Source organism: Piliocolobus tephrosceles, chromosome 11 (assembly GCF_002776525.5).
Source record: "Piliocolobus tephrosceles isolate RC106 chromosome 11, ASM277652v3, whole genome shotgun sequence".
NCBI lineage: Eukaryota > Metazoa > Chordata > Mammalia > Primates > Cercopithecidae > Piliocolobus > Piliocolobus tephrosceles.
This window is the reverse complement of record NC_045444.1, coordinates 87,324,380-87,340,578: the sequence shown is the minus strand read 5'-3', so window position 1 is coordinate 87,340,578 and position 16,199 is coordinate 87,324,380. Positions and strand designations below refer to the sequence as shown.

At 38.4% G+C, this 16,199-nt stretch overlaps 1 protein-coding gene across 5 annotated transcripts in view; it reads left to right on the top strand.

Annotated features, from left to right (window-relative positions):
- Positions 1-16,199, top strand: part of FAM126B (family with sequence similarity 126 member B) — an 86,712-nt gene that overhangs the window by 24,240 nt on the left and 46,273 nt on the right. For all 5 annotated transcript variants that reach the window (XM_023218653.2, XM_023218683.2, XM_023218660.2 and 2 more), the window contains exon 3: positions 15,966-16,046. In XM_023218653.2, coding sequence (XP_023074421.1) covers positions 15,996-16,046 — 51 coding nt within the window. In that variant the 5' untranslated portion in view covers positions 15,966-15,995. The remainder of the gene's footprint in view (positions 1-15,965; positions 16,047-16,199) is intronic.

Sequence of the window (16,199 nt, the reverse complement as noted above, 5' to 3'; positions counted from 1 at the left end):
ATACTGGGGAATGGAAAAAGAGCTGCTATTTACGTAAAGAGGTTCGGAAAGGCTGCTGAGACTTACAAGATCAGAAGGAGCCAGCCACTTAAATAGCAGGAGCAGGACAGCATTCCAGGCTGGAACAGCCTGCACAGATGTGCTGGAGGTAAGGTGCACATAAAGCTATAGAGAAATTGAAAGGAGAGTATGGTCAGAACATAGAAAGCTGTGGGGAGAGTAGTATGAACCATAAGATAGGGGCCAGATTACATGGTGCCTTTTTCAATCATAGATTTCAAAATTATAGCGTTAGATTCAAATCTGAGTTCTGCCACTTAAACTGTGTTACCTTGTATAGGTCACACACCCATTTACACTTTAATTTTCTTATCTATTAGATGAGAATAACAAGCTACTTCATAGTACATAATATCATGAAGATTATATAATGCTTATAGCAAACACTTATGTAATGTTTATCTTATGATAAGAATTGTTCTAAGTATACAAAAACTATATGAAGTAGGTACCACTGTTGTTCCCAGTTTTGAAATGAGAGAAATGAGGGACAGAGGGTTTGAGTATAGCTAGTAAGAGGGTACAAGGGTTTAAACATAGCTAGTAAGTGACCTTAACCTTAGGCAACCTTGCTGCAGAGTTTGTGATCAAACTGTGATCCTCAGGATCCTTTAAGGGGGTCCATGGGGTCAAAACTATTTTTCATATTAATATAAAGACAGTATTTGCCATCTTCACTGTCATTCTGTCATAAATATACAGTGAGGTTTTTCTGCAACAGATTGAATGCAGAAGCAGTTATGAGGCTGGGTACGGTGGCTCACGCCTATAATCACAGCGATTTGGGATCACTGGAGTTCAGGAGTCTGAGACCAGCCTGGTCAACATGGCGAAACCCCATCTCTACTAAAAATAAAAAAATTAGCTAGATATGGTGGTGCATGCCTGTGATCCCAGCTACTTGGAGGATGAGGCAGGAGAATTGCTTGAATCCGGGAGGTAGAGGTTGCAGTGAGCTGAGATTGTGCCACTGCACTCCAGCCTGGGCAACAAGAGACTGTGTCTCAAAAAAACGAACAAACAAAAATACTAATTATGAGATTCACAAAAAAAAGAACAACAACAACAAAACGCTAATCTGAATTTGCTTTTGTTTTAGAAGAATGTAATTTTCACTTTGAAATGTTAACATGTAATAGGCTTATTTTTAATTAATAAATGAACGTTTTTAGTGAAAGAAATTCTGAAACCAAAAAAAGCTGAGAACTGGTGCTGTACACCACTAAATTCTGCCACCTGTTATTAAATCAGATAAAATATAGGAAACACCTGGTATCATGTTTATACTTAATAGGCTCACTGGTAACTTATTTCCTCACTTTTAAGACACATTTTTTTCCCACATTTTGATATTTTTAGAAATCAAGGTGTGACTTGTCTGAAGAAACTTTTCAGCAGCCAGCCAAGTAAATTGTGAAGTAGTAGTAGTCGTTTATACTTGGTATTTCTAGAATTTAGCTTTCTGTATTCTTTTATTCAGTTATTTCAGTTGATATTAGTGGCACCACATGGGGTTGAAATATTAATTGGATTTGTGTCCCTAATTGTTTAAAATGTCTGCTATATATCACTATAAGATACAGCTTTGAAATGAACAATTATCTCAGTAGAAGATTGCCTGACATATGTCAGTTAATTCAAAGACAACAAAATTAGGCCGGGCGCGGTGGCTCAAGCCTGTAATCCCAGCACTTTGGGAGGCCGAGACGGGCGGATCACGAGGTCAGGAGATTGAGACCATCCTGGCTAACATGGTGAAACCCTGTCTCTACTAAAAATACAAAAAACTAGCCGGGCGAGGTGGCGGGCGCCTGTAGTCCCAGCTACTCCGGAGGCTGAGGCAGGAGAATGGCGTAAAGCTGGGAGGCGGAGCTTGCAGTGCGCTGAGATCCGGCCACTGCACTCCAGCCCCGGTGACAGAGCAAGACTCCGCCTCAAAAAAAAAAAAAAAAATTGCCAAATCATTTAGTCTCTTATATCAAACCTTGGCAAGGTTGGTGTTACTAATTCATGCATCTGGGACAACATCTACTTGTCAAAAATTTCTGGACGATACATGAAGAAAGTATTTAACTTCCATTTGGTATTTAGTTTTCCAAGTTTAAGTTAAACTTATTTTAAACTTAGTTTCCAAGTTTAACTAAGAAAACAGAAATTTCAAGTTTTGTTATGGCCAGAAATAACACTGTCAGTGCTGAAGGTGCTCAAAATCAAGAGATGATTGAATGCCTGCTATATGCCTGTCATTTGGGATACAGTGCCTGTCTCTGTAAAGTACAGATTTTAGTAGAAAAGACAGACATTAAGTAAACAAATAAATGATAATTACAGATTGTGCTAAATGCTATGAAGAAAATGGGCAGAGTAATGAGGTTGGAGGGAGGAGGAAGGTAGGGGTAGCTGATCAAAGTATATAGGGAAAGATTCTCTAAGGAGGTAATACATGAACTGAGTCTACTCCAGCCATGTACAGAGCTGGGAGAGAATGCCAGGTGGCAGGTACAAAGACCAAAGGTGGCCAGAAACATAAAGGGTAAGTTTTAAAAAATGGCATATGATTATATGAGGGACCTTATACTCTTGTCTTAGTTAAGCTTTTTGTTTTCTTTTTCATAAAATATTATTTTGTATTTTCTTTTAAAGTACTTACTAAATTACTGTCTTAAAACTAGTAGTAGTTTTATAGAGTTGGGAAATATGATGTGTTATGATTATAATTATTATTAATACCACTATATTTCTCTATTTAAAGGTATTTCATTTTTAGTCATTTTTAAAATGGTATCGGTGGAAACAATAGAGGTTTAATGTGCTGAATTTGTGGTTATAGGAAAGATCAAATAGGAATTTAAAATAGTAATTTAGCCTGGAGATGATACTTTTTTTGTTTTTGTTTTTTTAATTTATTTTTATTTTATTATTATTTTTTATTATACTTTAAGTTCTAGGGTACATGTGCATAACATGCAGGTTTGTTACGTATGTATACTTGTGCCATGTTGATGTGCTGCATCCATCAACTCGTCAGCAACCATCAATTCATCATTTATATCACGTATAACTCCCAATGCAATCCCTCCCCCCTCCCCCCTCCCCATGATAGGCCCCGGTGTGTGATGTTCCCCTTCCCGAGTCCAAGTGATCTCATTGTTCAGTTCCCACCTATGAGTGAGAACATGCGGTGTTTGGTTTTCTGTTCTTGTGATAGTTTGCTAAGAATGATGGTTTCCAGCTGCATCCATGTCCCTACAAAGGACGCAAACTCATCCTTTTTTATGGCTGCATAGTATTCCATGGTGTATATGTGCCACATTTTCTTAATCCAGTCTGTCACTGATGGACATTTGGGTTGATTCCAAGTCTTTGCTATTGTGAATAGTGCCGCAGTAAACATACGTGTGCATGTGTCTTTATAGCAGCATGATTTATAATCCTTTGGGTATATACCCAGTAGTGGGATGGCTGGGTCATATGGTACATCTAGTTCTAGATCCTTGAGGAATTGCCATACTGTTTTCCATAATGGCTGAACTAGTTTACAATCCCACCAACAGTGTAAAAGTGTTCCTATTTCTCCACATCCTCTCCAACACCTGTTGTTTCCTGACTTTTTAATGATTGCCATTCTAACTGGTGTGAGATGGTATCTCATTGTGGTTTTGATTTGCATTTCTCTGATGGCGAGTGATGATAAGCATTTTTTCATGTGTCTGTTGGCTGTATGCATGTCTTCTTTTGAGAAATGTCTGTTCATATCCTTTGCCCACTTTTTGATGGGGTTGTTTGTTTTTTTCTTGTATATTTGTTTGAGTTCTTTGTAGGTTCTGGATATTAGCCCTTTGTCAGATGAGTAGATTGCAAAAATTTTCTCCCATTCTGTAGGTTGCCTGTTCACTCTGATGGTAGTTTCTTTTTCTGTGCAAAAGCTCTTTAGTTTAATTAGTTCCCATTTGTCAATTTTGGCTTTTGCTGCCATTGCTTTTGGTGTTTTAGACATGAAGTCCTTGCCCATGCCTATGTCCTGAATGGTACTACCTAGGTTTTCTTCTAGGGTTTTTATGGTATTAGGTCTAACATTTAAGTCTCTAATCCATCTTGAGTTAATCTTCATATAAGGAGTAAGGAAAGGATCCAGTTTCAGCTTTCTACTTATGGCTAGCCAATTTTCGCAGCACCATTTATTAAATAGGGAATCCTTTCCCCATTTCTTGTTTCTCTCAGGTTTGTCAAAGATCAGATGGCTGTAGATGTGTGGTACTATTTCTTAGGACTCTGTTCTGTTCCATTGGTCTGTATCTCTGTTTTGGTACCAGTACCATGCTGTTTTGGTTACTGTAGCCTTGTAGTATAGTTTGAAGTCAGGTAGCGTGACGCCTCCAGCTTTGTCCTTTTGACTTAGAATTGTCTTGGCAATGCGGGCTCTTTTTTGGTTCCATATGAACTTTAAAGCAGTTTTTTTCCAATTCTGTGAAGAAACTCATTGGTAGCTTGATGGGGTTGGAATTGAATCTATAAATAACCTTGGGCAGTAAGGCCATTTTCACGATATTGATTCTTCCTATCCATGAGCATGGTATGTTCTTCCATTTGTTTGTGTCCTCTTTGATTTCACTGAGCAGTGGTTTGTAGTTCTCCTTGAAGAGGTTGTTTACATCCCTTGTAAGTTGGATTCCTAGGTATTTTATTCTCTTTGAAGCAATTGTGAATGGAAGTTCACTCATGATTTGGCTCTCTGTTTGTCTGTTACTGGTGTATAAGAATGCTTGTGATTTTTGCACATTAATTTTGTATCCTGAGACTTTGCTGAAGTTGCTTATCAGCTTAAGGAGATTTTGGGCTGAGACAATGGGGTTTTCTAAATATACAATCATGTCATCTGCAAACAGGGACAATTTGACTTCTTCTTTTCCTAACTGAATACCCTTTATTTCTTTCTCTTGCCTGATTGCCCTAGCCAGAACTTCCAACACTATGTTGAATAGGAGTGGTGAGAGAGGGCATCCCTGTCTTGTGCCAGTTTTCAAAGGGAATTTTTCCAGTTTTTGCCCATTCAGTATGATATTAGCTGTGGGTTTGTCATAAATAGCTCTTATTATTTTGAGGTACGTTCCATCAATACCGAATTTATTGAGCGTTTTTAGCATGAAGGGCTGTTGAATTTTGTCAAAAGCCTTTTCTGCATCTATTGAGATAATCATGTGGTTCTTGTCTTTGGTTCTGTTGATATGCTGGATTACGTTGATTGATTTGCGAATGTTGAACCAGCCTTGCATCCCAGGGATGAAACCCACTTGATCATGGTGGATAAGCTTTTTGATGTGCTGCTGAATCCGGTTTGCCAGTATTTTATTGAGGATTTTTGCATCGATGTTCATCAGGGATATTGGTCTAAAATTCTCTTTTTTTGTTGTGTCTCTGCCAGGCTTGGTATCAGGATGTTGTTTTTTTTAAACTAGAGGATGGTCATCAGGATTACTTGGGGGGACTTTTCCAAAATAAATATTCTGGACCCTATATCAGATAGGGATTCTGATAAAAGTACATCTCAAAAGATTTGTGTTGCTTTTTAAAAAGTGTTTGGCTTGGCTGCGTGCAGTAGCTAATGTTTGTAATTTCAGCACTTTGAGAGGCTGAAATGGGAAGATTGCTTGAGCCCAGAAGTGAGACCAATCTGGGCAACATAGGAAAACCCTTTCTCTATACAATAAAAATTTAGGCCGGGCGTGGTGGCTTACACCTGTAATTCCAGCACTTTGGGTGGCCGAAGCAGGCGGATCACGAGGTCAGGAGATTGAGACCATCCTGGCTAACACGGTGAAACACCGTCTCTACTAAAAATACAAAAAAAATTAGCTGGGCATGGTGATGGGCGCCTGTAGTCCCAGTTGCTTAGGAGACTGAGGCAGGAGAATGGTGCGAACCCGGGAGGCGGAGCTTGCAGTGAGCCAAGATTGCATGACTACACTCTAGCCTGGGCGACAGAGCAAGACTCCCTCTCAAAAAATAAAATAAAATCGCCAAGCGTGGTGGCACATGCATAGTACCAGCTACTTAGGGGGCTGAGGTGTGAAGATTGCTTGAGCCTGGAAGGTCAAGGCTGTGAGGCTGCAGTGAGCCATAATTGTGTCACTGTACCTCCAGGCTGGGAGACAGATCTCATCTCACCAAAAAAAAAAAAAAAAAAAAAAAAAAAAAAAAAAAAAATCTTTCTTTTTGACTTCTAAAGGCAGTTTATGTTCTTTAGAGAACATTTGAAAAAAAAAATTGATTAATTGTAGTTGTTTTCTTGCCCTTTTCAGTAAAGTAGTAGTATACCTTAAAAAAAAAAATTCCTTGTAGTTAGCTAAAAGATGACTTGTTTATACATTTCTCCTAAAACACAGACATCTTGATTTAAACCATTTTCAGTGTTTTAAATGATTATAATTATCTAAAAAGCTTTTAATTTTGATGTTTAAAAAATGTTTTTGTAGCTTGGGCAACATAGTGAGACCCTGTCTCTACAAAAAACAAAATTATAAAAAATTAGCCAGGTGTGGTGGTATATGTATATAATCTCAGCTACTCAGGAGGCTGAGGCAGGAGGATCACTTGAGCCAAGGAGTTTGAGACTACAGTGAGCTATGATTGCACCACTGCAGTCCAGCCAAGGTGACAGAGACCTGTCTCTAAAAAAATAATGTTTTCATAATTTTTGTGTAACAATAACTAGTTAGAAAAGATAATGGAAGTGAATCCCAATCGTAATTGCATCAAAATATAAAAACGACCTAAGAATTAATTGGAAATTGTGTTGACCTCCATGAAGAAAATACAAAATTTATACTAAGACATAGAGGATTTTTAAGAAAGAGCAGTGCTATGCTCCTCTGTGGAATAACTCAGTATTGTGAAGATGTCATTTGGAATTAATTTATACATTCTCCTGAGGATAGGATGTGGGGAAGGAATTTATTATCAAAAGTCTAATATTCATGTTCAAGAATAAGGCAGGCAATAACGATGAAATATATTTTTAGAAAAAATGAATTAGGATAAGGCTTGTACTGTTATGTATTAAAGTATATTATAAAATGACAATAAATAGGCTGGGCATGGTGGCTCACACTTGTAATCCCAGCACTGTGGGAGGCCAAGGCGTATTGATCACTTGAAGCCAGGAGTTTGAGACCAGCTTGAGCAACATGGTGAAACCCCATCTCTACCAAAAATACAAAAAATTAGCTGGGCATGGTGGCACACACCTGTAACCCAGATACTCGGAAGGCTGAGGCAGGAGAATCGCTTGAACCCGGGAGGTGGAGGTTGCAATGAGTCAAGATCGTGCCACTATATTCCAGCCTGGGCAACAGAGTGAGACTCTGTCTCAAAAAATAAATAAAATAAAATAAAATAAAATAAAATAAAATAAAATAAAATAAAATAAAATGATAGTAAATAAATGATTGCAGTCCTTGTGCAAAACTAGTGGGAAATGTAGCTGGGAAATAGTTTCAAATATATGTAAGACTTTAGTGGTATTTCAAGTCTCTGCAAAAACAGAAACAAGAAAAGGCATACAAACAATGTATTAGAACAATTGGAAGAAAAAATTGTTAGATTTTAATCTCATATCATATTCTAAAATAACTTCCAGATTGTTTAAAGAGTAAACCATGAATGTGGTTTTTAATTTTAGAAGAGTGAAGCCTTAACTAAGCAAGCAAGGTGTTTTTTGTTTTGTTTTTTTTTTTTTTTTGAGACAAAGTTTTGCTCTTGTTGCCCATGCTAGAGTGCAGTGGCACTATCTTGGCTCACCGCAACCTCTGCTTCCCAGGTTGAAGTGATTCTCCTGCCTTAGCATCCCAAGTAGCTGGGATTACAGGCATACGCCACCACACCTATTTAATTTTGTATTTTTAGTAGAGATGGGGTTTCTCCATGTTGGTGAGGCTGGTCTCGAACATCCAACCTCAGGTGATCTGCCTGCGTCGGCCTCCCAAAATGCTGGGGTTATAGGCATGAGTCACCATGCCTGGCTGATTTTTAAAATACAGTAATATATATTGTGATTTCTTTTTTGTTATAGGGTGTTCTGATTCCAATTTTCATTGTGCTAGTTTTAAAAGTCTTATATATTAATAAATGCAATCAAACTGATGGTTTTATATTTAGATTAATTGAGGTTTCTATGCTATGGTAGTAGCTTTATAAACAGAGCAGGAAGAAATTATTCTGTGCATGTAACAGCCATATGCTTCTTAAAAATCTGAAAGATTATAGTTTTGAGAGTAGATTTGAATATGCTATCAATAATGTTTATATCTTATAACCTTAAATTTTCAAGTACAATTTTTAGAATTTATATGGAAGAGAACAACACAAATGCACAAATATGTACAAGGGTGTTGATTGCAACAAGTTTTTGGTAATATAAGAAAATTGAAAACAGTCCGTGTCCATCAGTAAGTTATTGGACAGGTAAGGTTTGTGCTTACAGTTCTGTGGCTGTTAAAAAGAATGAGATAAGCTGGGCACAGTGGCTCACACCTCTAATCCCATCACTTTAGGAGGCCAATGTAGGCAGATCACCTGAGGTCAGGAGTTTGAGACCAGACTGGCCAACGTGGTGAAATCCCATCTCTACTGAAAATACAAAAATTAGCTGGGTTTGGTGGCGCACACCTGTAATCCCAGCTACTCACAAGGCTGAGGCAGGAGAATCCCTTGAACCCAGGAGTCGGAGGTTGCAGTGAGCCGAGATCTTGCTGCTGTGCTTCAGTCTGGGTGATAGGGTGAGACTCCAACTCAAAAAAAAAAAAAAAAAGTTCTAGAATATATATGTGTGTGTGTGTATATATATACATATCCAATATAACCATTCTCTAGGCTGCCTGTTCACTCAGATGGTAGTTTCTTTTGCTGTGCAGAAGCTCTTTAGTTTAATTAGATCCCATTTGTCAATTTTGACTTTTGTTGCCATTGCTTTTGGTGTTTTAGTCATGAATTCCTTACCCATGCCTATATCCTGAATGGTATTGCCTAGGTTTTCTTCTAGGGTTTTTATGGTTTTAGGTCTAACATCTAAATCTTTATATTTATTTATTATTATTTTTTGAGATGGAGTCTCGCTCTGTCGCCCAGGCTGGAATGCAGTGGTGCGATCTTGGCTCACTGCAACCTCCGCCTCCCGGGTTCACGCCATTCTCCTGCCTCAGCCTCACGAGTAGCTGGGACTACAGGCACCTGCCACCACGCCCAGCTAATTTTTTGTATTTTTAGTAGAGATGGGGTTTCACTGTGTTAGCCAGGATGATCTCAATCTCCTGACCTCGTGATCCACCCACCTTGGCCTCCCAAAGTTCTGGGATTACAGGCGTGAGCAACCGTGCCCGGTGATATATTTTTAACAAATGTAAAAAGCACACTGTAGAACACTATATATGATGTGAACACATGACTATTTAAATAACATATATTTACATACATATATGTTATAAATATATATATAAATACAGATCTGGAAGAATGGTTGACAGTGTTTGTGGATGGAATAGGTGGTTGGGCTAAGTTCCATTTTTTTTTTACAGGCATCCATCATATTTTAAAATTATTTAAAAATTTAATGTCAACTAAATATGTATTTATAGCTAGATATTTTTGTAAAACTATAGAGGTAATAGTTGAGAAACAGAGCAGGTATGGCTTTTTATTTTTCCAGTAAAAAAACCAAAGGTCAGTAATTTAATAACTAGCAATAGAGATAAGGGAGTTGTTTAAGGTTCCAATTTTGTGTATTTTGGGAAGTATGTCCTTTTTGTCACCACTACAATGAAATTTCCGAACTTTTTTTTTTTTTTTTTTTTGAGACAGGGTCTCACTGTGTTGCTCAGACTGGAGTACACTGGCATGGTCATAGCTCATTGCAGCCTTGAACTCTTGAGATCAAGCATTCCTCCCACCTCAGCCTCCTCAGTAGCTAGGACTACAGGTGTGCATGACTACATCCAGCTAATATTTTTTATATATACTTTAAGGTCTAGGGTACATGTGCACAACGTGCAGGTTTTTTACATAGGTATATATGTGCCATGTTGGTTTGCTGCACCCATTAACTCCTCATTTACATTAGGTATTTCTCCTAATGCTATCCCTTCCCGCTCCCCCCACCTCATGACAGGCCCCGGTATGTGATGTTCCTCGCCCTGTGTCCAAGTCTTGTCATTGTTCAAGTCCCACCTATGAGTGAGAACATGTGGTGTTTGGTTTTCCGTCCTCTTGATAGTTTGCTCAGAATGATGGTTTCCAGCTGCATCTTTGTCTCTACAAAGGACATGAACTCATCCTTTTTTATGGCTGCATAGTATTCCATGGTGTATATGTGCCACATATTTTTAATCCAGTCTATCATTGATGGACATTTGGGTTGGTTCCAACTGTTTGCTATTGTGAATAGTGCTGCAATTAACATACGTGTGCATGTGTCTTTATAGTAGCATGATTTGTAATCTTTTGGGTATATACTCAGTAATGGGACCGCTGGGTCATATGGTATTTCTAGTTCTAGATCCTTGAGGAATCGCCACACTGTCTTCCACAATGGTTGAAGTAGTTTACACTCCTACCAGTAGTGTAAAAGCGTTCCTATTTCTCCAGCATCTGTTGTTTCCTGACTTTCTAATGATCACCATTGTAACTGGTGTGAGATGCTATCTCATTGTGGTTTTGATTTGCACTTCTCTGATGACCAGTGATGATGAGCATTTTTTCATGTGTCTTTTGGCTGCATAAATGTCTTCTTTTGAGAAGTGTCTGTTCACGTCCTTTGCCCACTTTTTGATGGGGTTGTTTGATTTTTTCTTGTAAATTTGTTTAAGTTCTTTTTAGATTCTGGATATTAGCCCTTTGTCTGATGGGTAGATTGCAACAATTTTCTCCCATTCTGTAGGCTGCCTGTTCACTCTGATGGTAGTTTCTTTTTCTGTGCAGAAGCTCTTTAGTTTAATTAGATCCCATTTGTCAATTTTGGCTTTTGTTGCCATTGCTTTTGGTGTTTTACTCATGAAGTCCTTGCCCATGCCTATGTCCTGAATGGTAATGCCTAGGTTTTCTTCGAGGGTTTTTATGGTTTTAGGTCTAACGTTTAAGTCTTTAATCCATCTTGAATTAATTTTTGTATAAGGTGTAAGGAAGGGATCCAGTTTCAGCTTTCTACATTTGGCTAGCCAGATTTCCCTGCATCATTTATTAAATAGGGAATTCGTTCCCCATTTCTTGTTTTTGTCAGGTTTGTCAAAGATCAGACGGTTGTAGATGTGTGGTGTTATTTCTGAGGCCTCTGTTCTGTTCCATTGGTCTATATCTCTGCTTTGGTACCAGTACCATGCTGTTTTGGTTACTGCATCCTTGTAGTATAGTTTGAAGTCAGGTAGCGTGATGCCTCCAGCTTTGTTCTTTTGGCCTAGGATTGTCTTGGCAATGCGGTTTCTTTTTTGGTTCCGTATGAACTTTAAAGTAGTTTTTTTCCAATTCTGTGAAGAAAGTCATTGGTAGCTTGATGGGGATGGTATTGAATCTATAAATTACCTTGGGTAGTATGGCCATTTTCATGATACTGATTCTTCCTATCCATGAACATGGAATGTTTTTCCATTTGTTTGTGCCCTCTTTTATTTTGTTGGACAGTGGTTTGTAGTTCTCCTTGAAGAGGTCCTTCACATCCCTTGTAAGTTGGATTCCTAGGCATTTTATTCTGTTTGTAGCAATTGTGAATGGTAGTTCACTCATAATTTGGCTCTCTGTTTGTCTGTTATTGGTGTATAGGAATGCTTAGGATTTTTGCATGTTGGTTTTGTCTCCTGAGACTTTGCTGTAGTTGCTTATCAGCTTAAGGAGATTTTGGGCTGAGACAATGGGGTTTTCTAAATATACAATCATGTCATCTGCAAACAGGGACAATTTGACTCCCTCTTTTCCTAACTGAATATCCTTTATTTCTTTCTCTTGCCTGATTGCCCTGGCCAGAACTTCCAACACTATGTTGAATAGGAGTGGTGAGAGAGGGCATCCCTGTCTTGTGCCAGTTTTCAAAGGGAATGCTTCCAGTTTTTTGCCCTTTCAGTATGATATTGGCTGTGGGTTTGTCATAAATAGCTTTTATTATTTTGAGATACATTCCATCAATACTTAGTTTATTGACAGTTTTTAGCATGAAGGGCTGTTGAATTTTGTTGAAGGCTTTTCTGCATCTATTGAGATAATCATGTGGTTTTTGTCTTTGTTCTGTTTATGTGATGGATTACGTTTATTGATTTGCGTATGTTGAACAAGCCTTGCATCCCAGGGATGAAGCCGATTTGATCTTGGTGGATAAAATTTTTGATGTGCTGCTGGATTCAGTTTGCCAGTATTTTATTGAGGATTTTTACATCGATGTTCGTCAGGGATGTTGGTCTAAAATTCTCTTTTTTACTTGTGTCTCTGCCAGGCTTTGGTATCAGGATGCTGCTGGCCTCATAAAATGAGTTAGGGAGGATTCTCTCTTTTTCTGTTGATTGGAATAGTTTCAGAAGGAGTGGTACCAGCTCCTCTTTGTACCCCTGGAAGAATTCAGCTGTGAATCCATCTAGTCCTGGACTTGTTTTGGTTGGTAGGCTATTAATTATTGCCTCAGTTTCAAAGCCTGTTATTGGCCTATTCAGTGATTCAACTTCTTCCTGGTTTAGTCTTGGCAGGGTGTATGTGTCCTGAAATTTGCCCATTTCTTCTAGATTTTCTAGTTTATTTGCGTAGAGGTGTTTATAGTATTCTCTGATGGTAGTTTGTATTTCTGTGGGATCGGTGGTGATATCCCCTTTATCATTTTTTATTGCATCTATTTGATTCTTCTCTCTTTTTTTTTTTATTAGTCTTGCTAGCAGTCTATCAATTTTGTTGTTCTTTTCAAAAAACCAGCGCCTGCATTCATGGATTTTTTTGAAGGTTTTTTTTGCATCTCTATCTCCTTCAGTTCTGCTCTGATCTTAGTTATTTCTTGCCTTCTGCAAGCTTTTGAATTTGTTTGCTCTTGCTTCTCTAGTTCTTTTAATTGTGATGTTAGGGTGTTGATTTTAGATTTTTTCTGCTTTCTCTTGTGGGCATTTAGTGCTATAAATTTCCCTCTACATGCTACTTTAAATGTGTCCCAGAGATTCTGAAATGTTGTGTCTTTGTTCTCATTGGTTTCAAAGAACATGTTTATTTCTACTTTCATTTCGTTATGTACCCAGTAGTCATTCAGGAGCAGGTTGTTCAGTTTCCGTGTAGTTGTGTGGTTTTGAGTGAGTTTCTTAATCCTGAATTCTAGTTTGATTGCACTGTGGTCTGAGAGATAGTTTGTTATAATTTGTGTTCTTTTACATTTGCTGAGGAGGGAGTGCTTTACTTCCAACTATGTGGTCAATTTTGGAATAAGTGCAGTGTGGTGCTGAGAAGAATGTATATTCTGTTGACTTGGGGTGGAGAGTTCTGTAGATGTCTTATTAGGTCTGCTTGGTGCAGAGCTAAGTTCAAGTCCTGGATATCCTTGTTAACCTTCTGTTTTGTTGTTCTGTCTAATATTGACAGTGGGGTGTTAAAGTCTCCCATTATTATTGTGTGGGAGTCTAAATCTCTTTGTAGGTCTCTAAGGACTTGCTTTATGAATCTGGTTGCTCCTATATTGGGTGCCTATGTATTTAGGATAGTTAGCTCTTCTTGTTGCATTGATCCCTTTACCATCATGTAATGGCCTTATTTGTCTCTTTTGATCTCTGTTGGTTTAAAGTCTGTTTTATCAGGAGGTAGGGTTGCAATCCCTGCTTTTTTTTTGATTTCCATTTGCTTGGTAGATCTTCCTCCATCCCTTTACTTTGAGCCTATGTGTGTCTTTGCATGTGAGATGGGTCTCCTGAATACAGCATACTTATGGGTCTTAACTTGTTATCCAATTTGCCAGTCTTTGTCTTTTAATTGGGGCATTTAGCCCATTTACACTTAAGGTTAATATTGTTATGTATGAATCTGATCCTAACATTATGATGTTAGCAAATCCAACTAATTTTTAAAAATTTTTTTGTAGAGATGGGAGTCTCATGCTGTGTTTCCCAGGCTGGTCTCAAGCTTCTGGCCTCAAGCAATCCTCTCACCTCAGCCTCCCAAAGTGCTAGGACTGCAGGTGTGAGTCACCATTCCTGGCCTTCAAACTTCCTATACGATCAGACCATGCCTGCCTGTCCACCCTCAGTTCTTGCCCTTTGCGCTCTGTACTCCAAACCACTTGGATCTTTTAGATTCTATAACTTTCTGTGCTTTTTCTTGCCACAGGACCTTTTGTATAAGTGGTTTCCTCTTCCTAGAATGTTCTCTTTCTACTCCCCTTAACTCTATGGATCCTCGATATCTCAACTTAAGCAGTACCTCAGAGAAACTCTTTTGATTCCTTAGTCAATATTTGGCTCCTTTGTTTTATACTTTTGTGTGTCTTTGTTTCTTTCCGTCTTACCCTTCATCTCTTTGCAAAAATATGTTTGGTCTCCTCCACTAGATAAGTGGTTCATTAAAGTGGGTGTACATCTGGATTTGTTTATTATTCTATTTCCAGATCCTAGCATAATGGCTGCCATATAGTTAATGCTTAAGAATTACTTATGGAATGAATCAATCAATTCTTACTGAATCCCTTTTTAGCTTTTTCAGCAGCTGCCTACTTGGGTGCTGATAAACTCCCAGGGGTGACTCCCTTAGCATTTAAATGGAATTACAGTTTACATCCTATAGCTTGCTTTTTCTACTTGGGCATTTTTCCAGTTCATTTATTTATTTATTTATTTTTGAGACAGGGTCTCACTCTATTGCCTAGGCTAGAGTGCAGTGGCGTGAACATGGCTCACTGCAGCCTTGACCTCCTGGGCTCAAGGGATCCTCCTGCCTCAGTCTCCTGAGTAGCTGAGACTACAGGTGCACACCACTCTACCTGACTAAGTTTTTTAAAAAATTTTTTGTAGAGATGGGGTCTCACCATGTTGCCCAGGCTGGTCTGGAACCCTTGGGCTCAGTCCTGTGTCAGCCTCCAAAAGTGCTGGGATTACAGGCGTGAGCCACTGTGCCCAGCTATTTCTCCATTTTAGAAGATTTATGGATCTATTTTCTTCAGAGGCCTTATTTTGTATGGTGCATATATGTTTATAATCGGTTTGTTGAATATGTAATCTTTGCTTTCTGGTTTATCTGGCTTTGTCATTTATACTCTCTCGGTTCGTTTTATGATATGTAGCTTATTCTGGTTATGTATTTGATAAAACTGTAGACTGTGCATTTGTCTGGATAATGTGCAACTTGATTTTACTCAGGACACTTATCTTTGCCACTTTGAAGTATAATTTGCTGGAGAAAATATGAAAGCATTAGGATAATAGGTTTCAAATGTATCATTAAACATAAAACTTACTTTATTTTTGAGGCAGAGTCTGGCCCTGTCGCCCAGGCTGGAATGCAGTGGCATGGTCGTAGCTCACCGCAGCCTCTATCTCCTGTGGTCAAGTTATCCTCTGACCTTTTCATACCAAGTAACTAGGACTGGATGTGCACGCCACCATGTCTGCTGGCTAATTTTCTTGATTTTTAGTGGAGACAAGGTCTCACTGTGTTGCCAGGCTGGTCTTGAACTCTGAGCTCAAGTGATTTTCCTACCTCGGCTTCCGAAAGTGTTGAGATTCAGGTGTGAGCCACCACGCCCAGCTAGAACTTACTTCTGGAAATTTTCTTTTAATTGTGCTTCAAACTAAAACAAGTCACTTTATCTAAAATGTATACTAGATTAATTTCCCTTGGTGAAAGGCACATATCATTGATTTCTAGTTGTTTCTATAAGTACTACTGTCCTCAGCTTCAATGCTTTTTTCTTTTAGAGATAAAAGAGGATTAGAAGGTAAAAGAAAATGCTGGGAACTGACCGTTGTGTGGTGGAAGAATGGTTATCAGAATTCAAGGTAAATTGGATTGGAGATCAGAATGTATTATATTATTCTGTATGTCAGTAATTCAAACAGTGAATATGTGCTCTATGGAGAAACGTATAAAAATATGGTAGGAAGTGAAAATGAAAAAATACAAAATAACGTGCTTCTGTAATTACAGTTCTT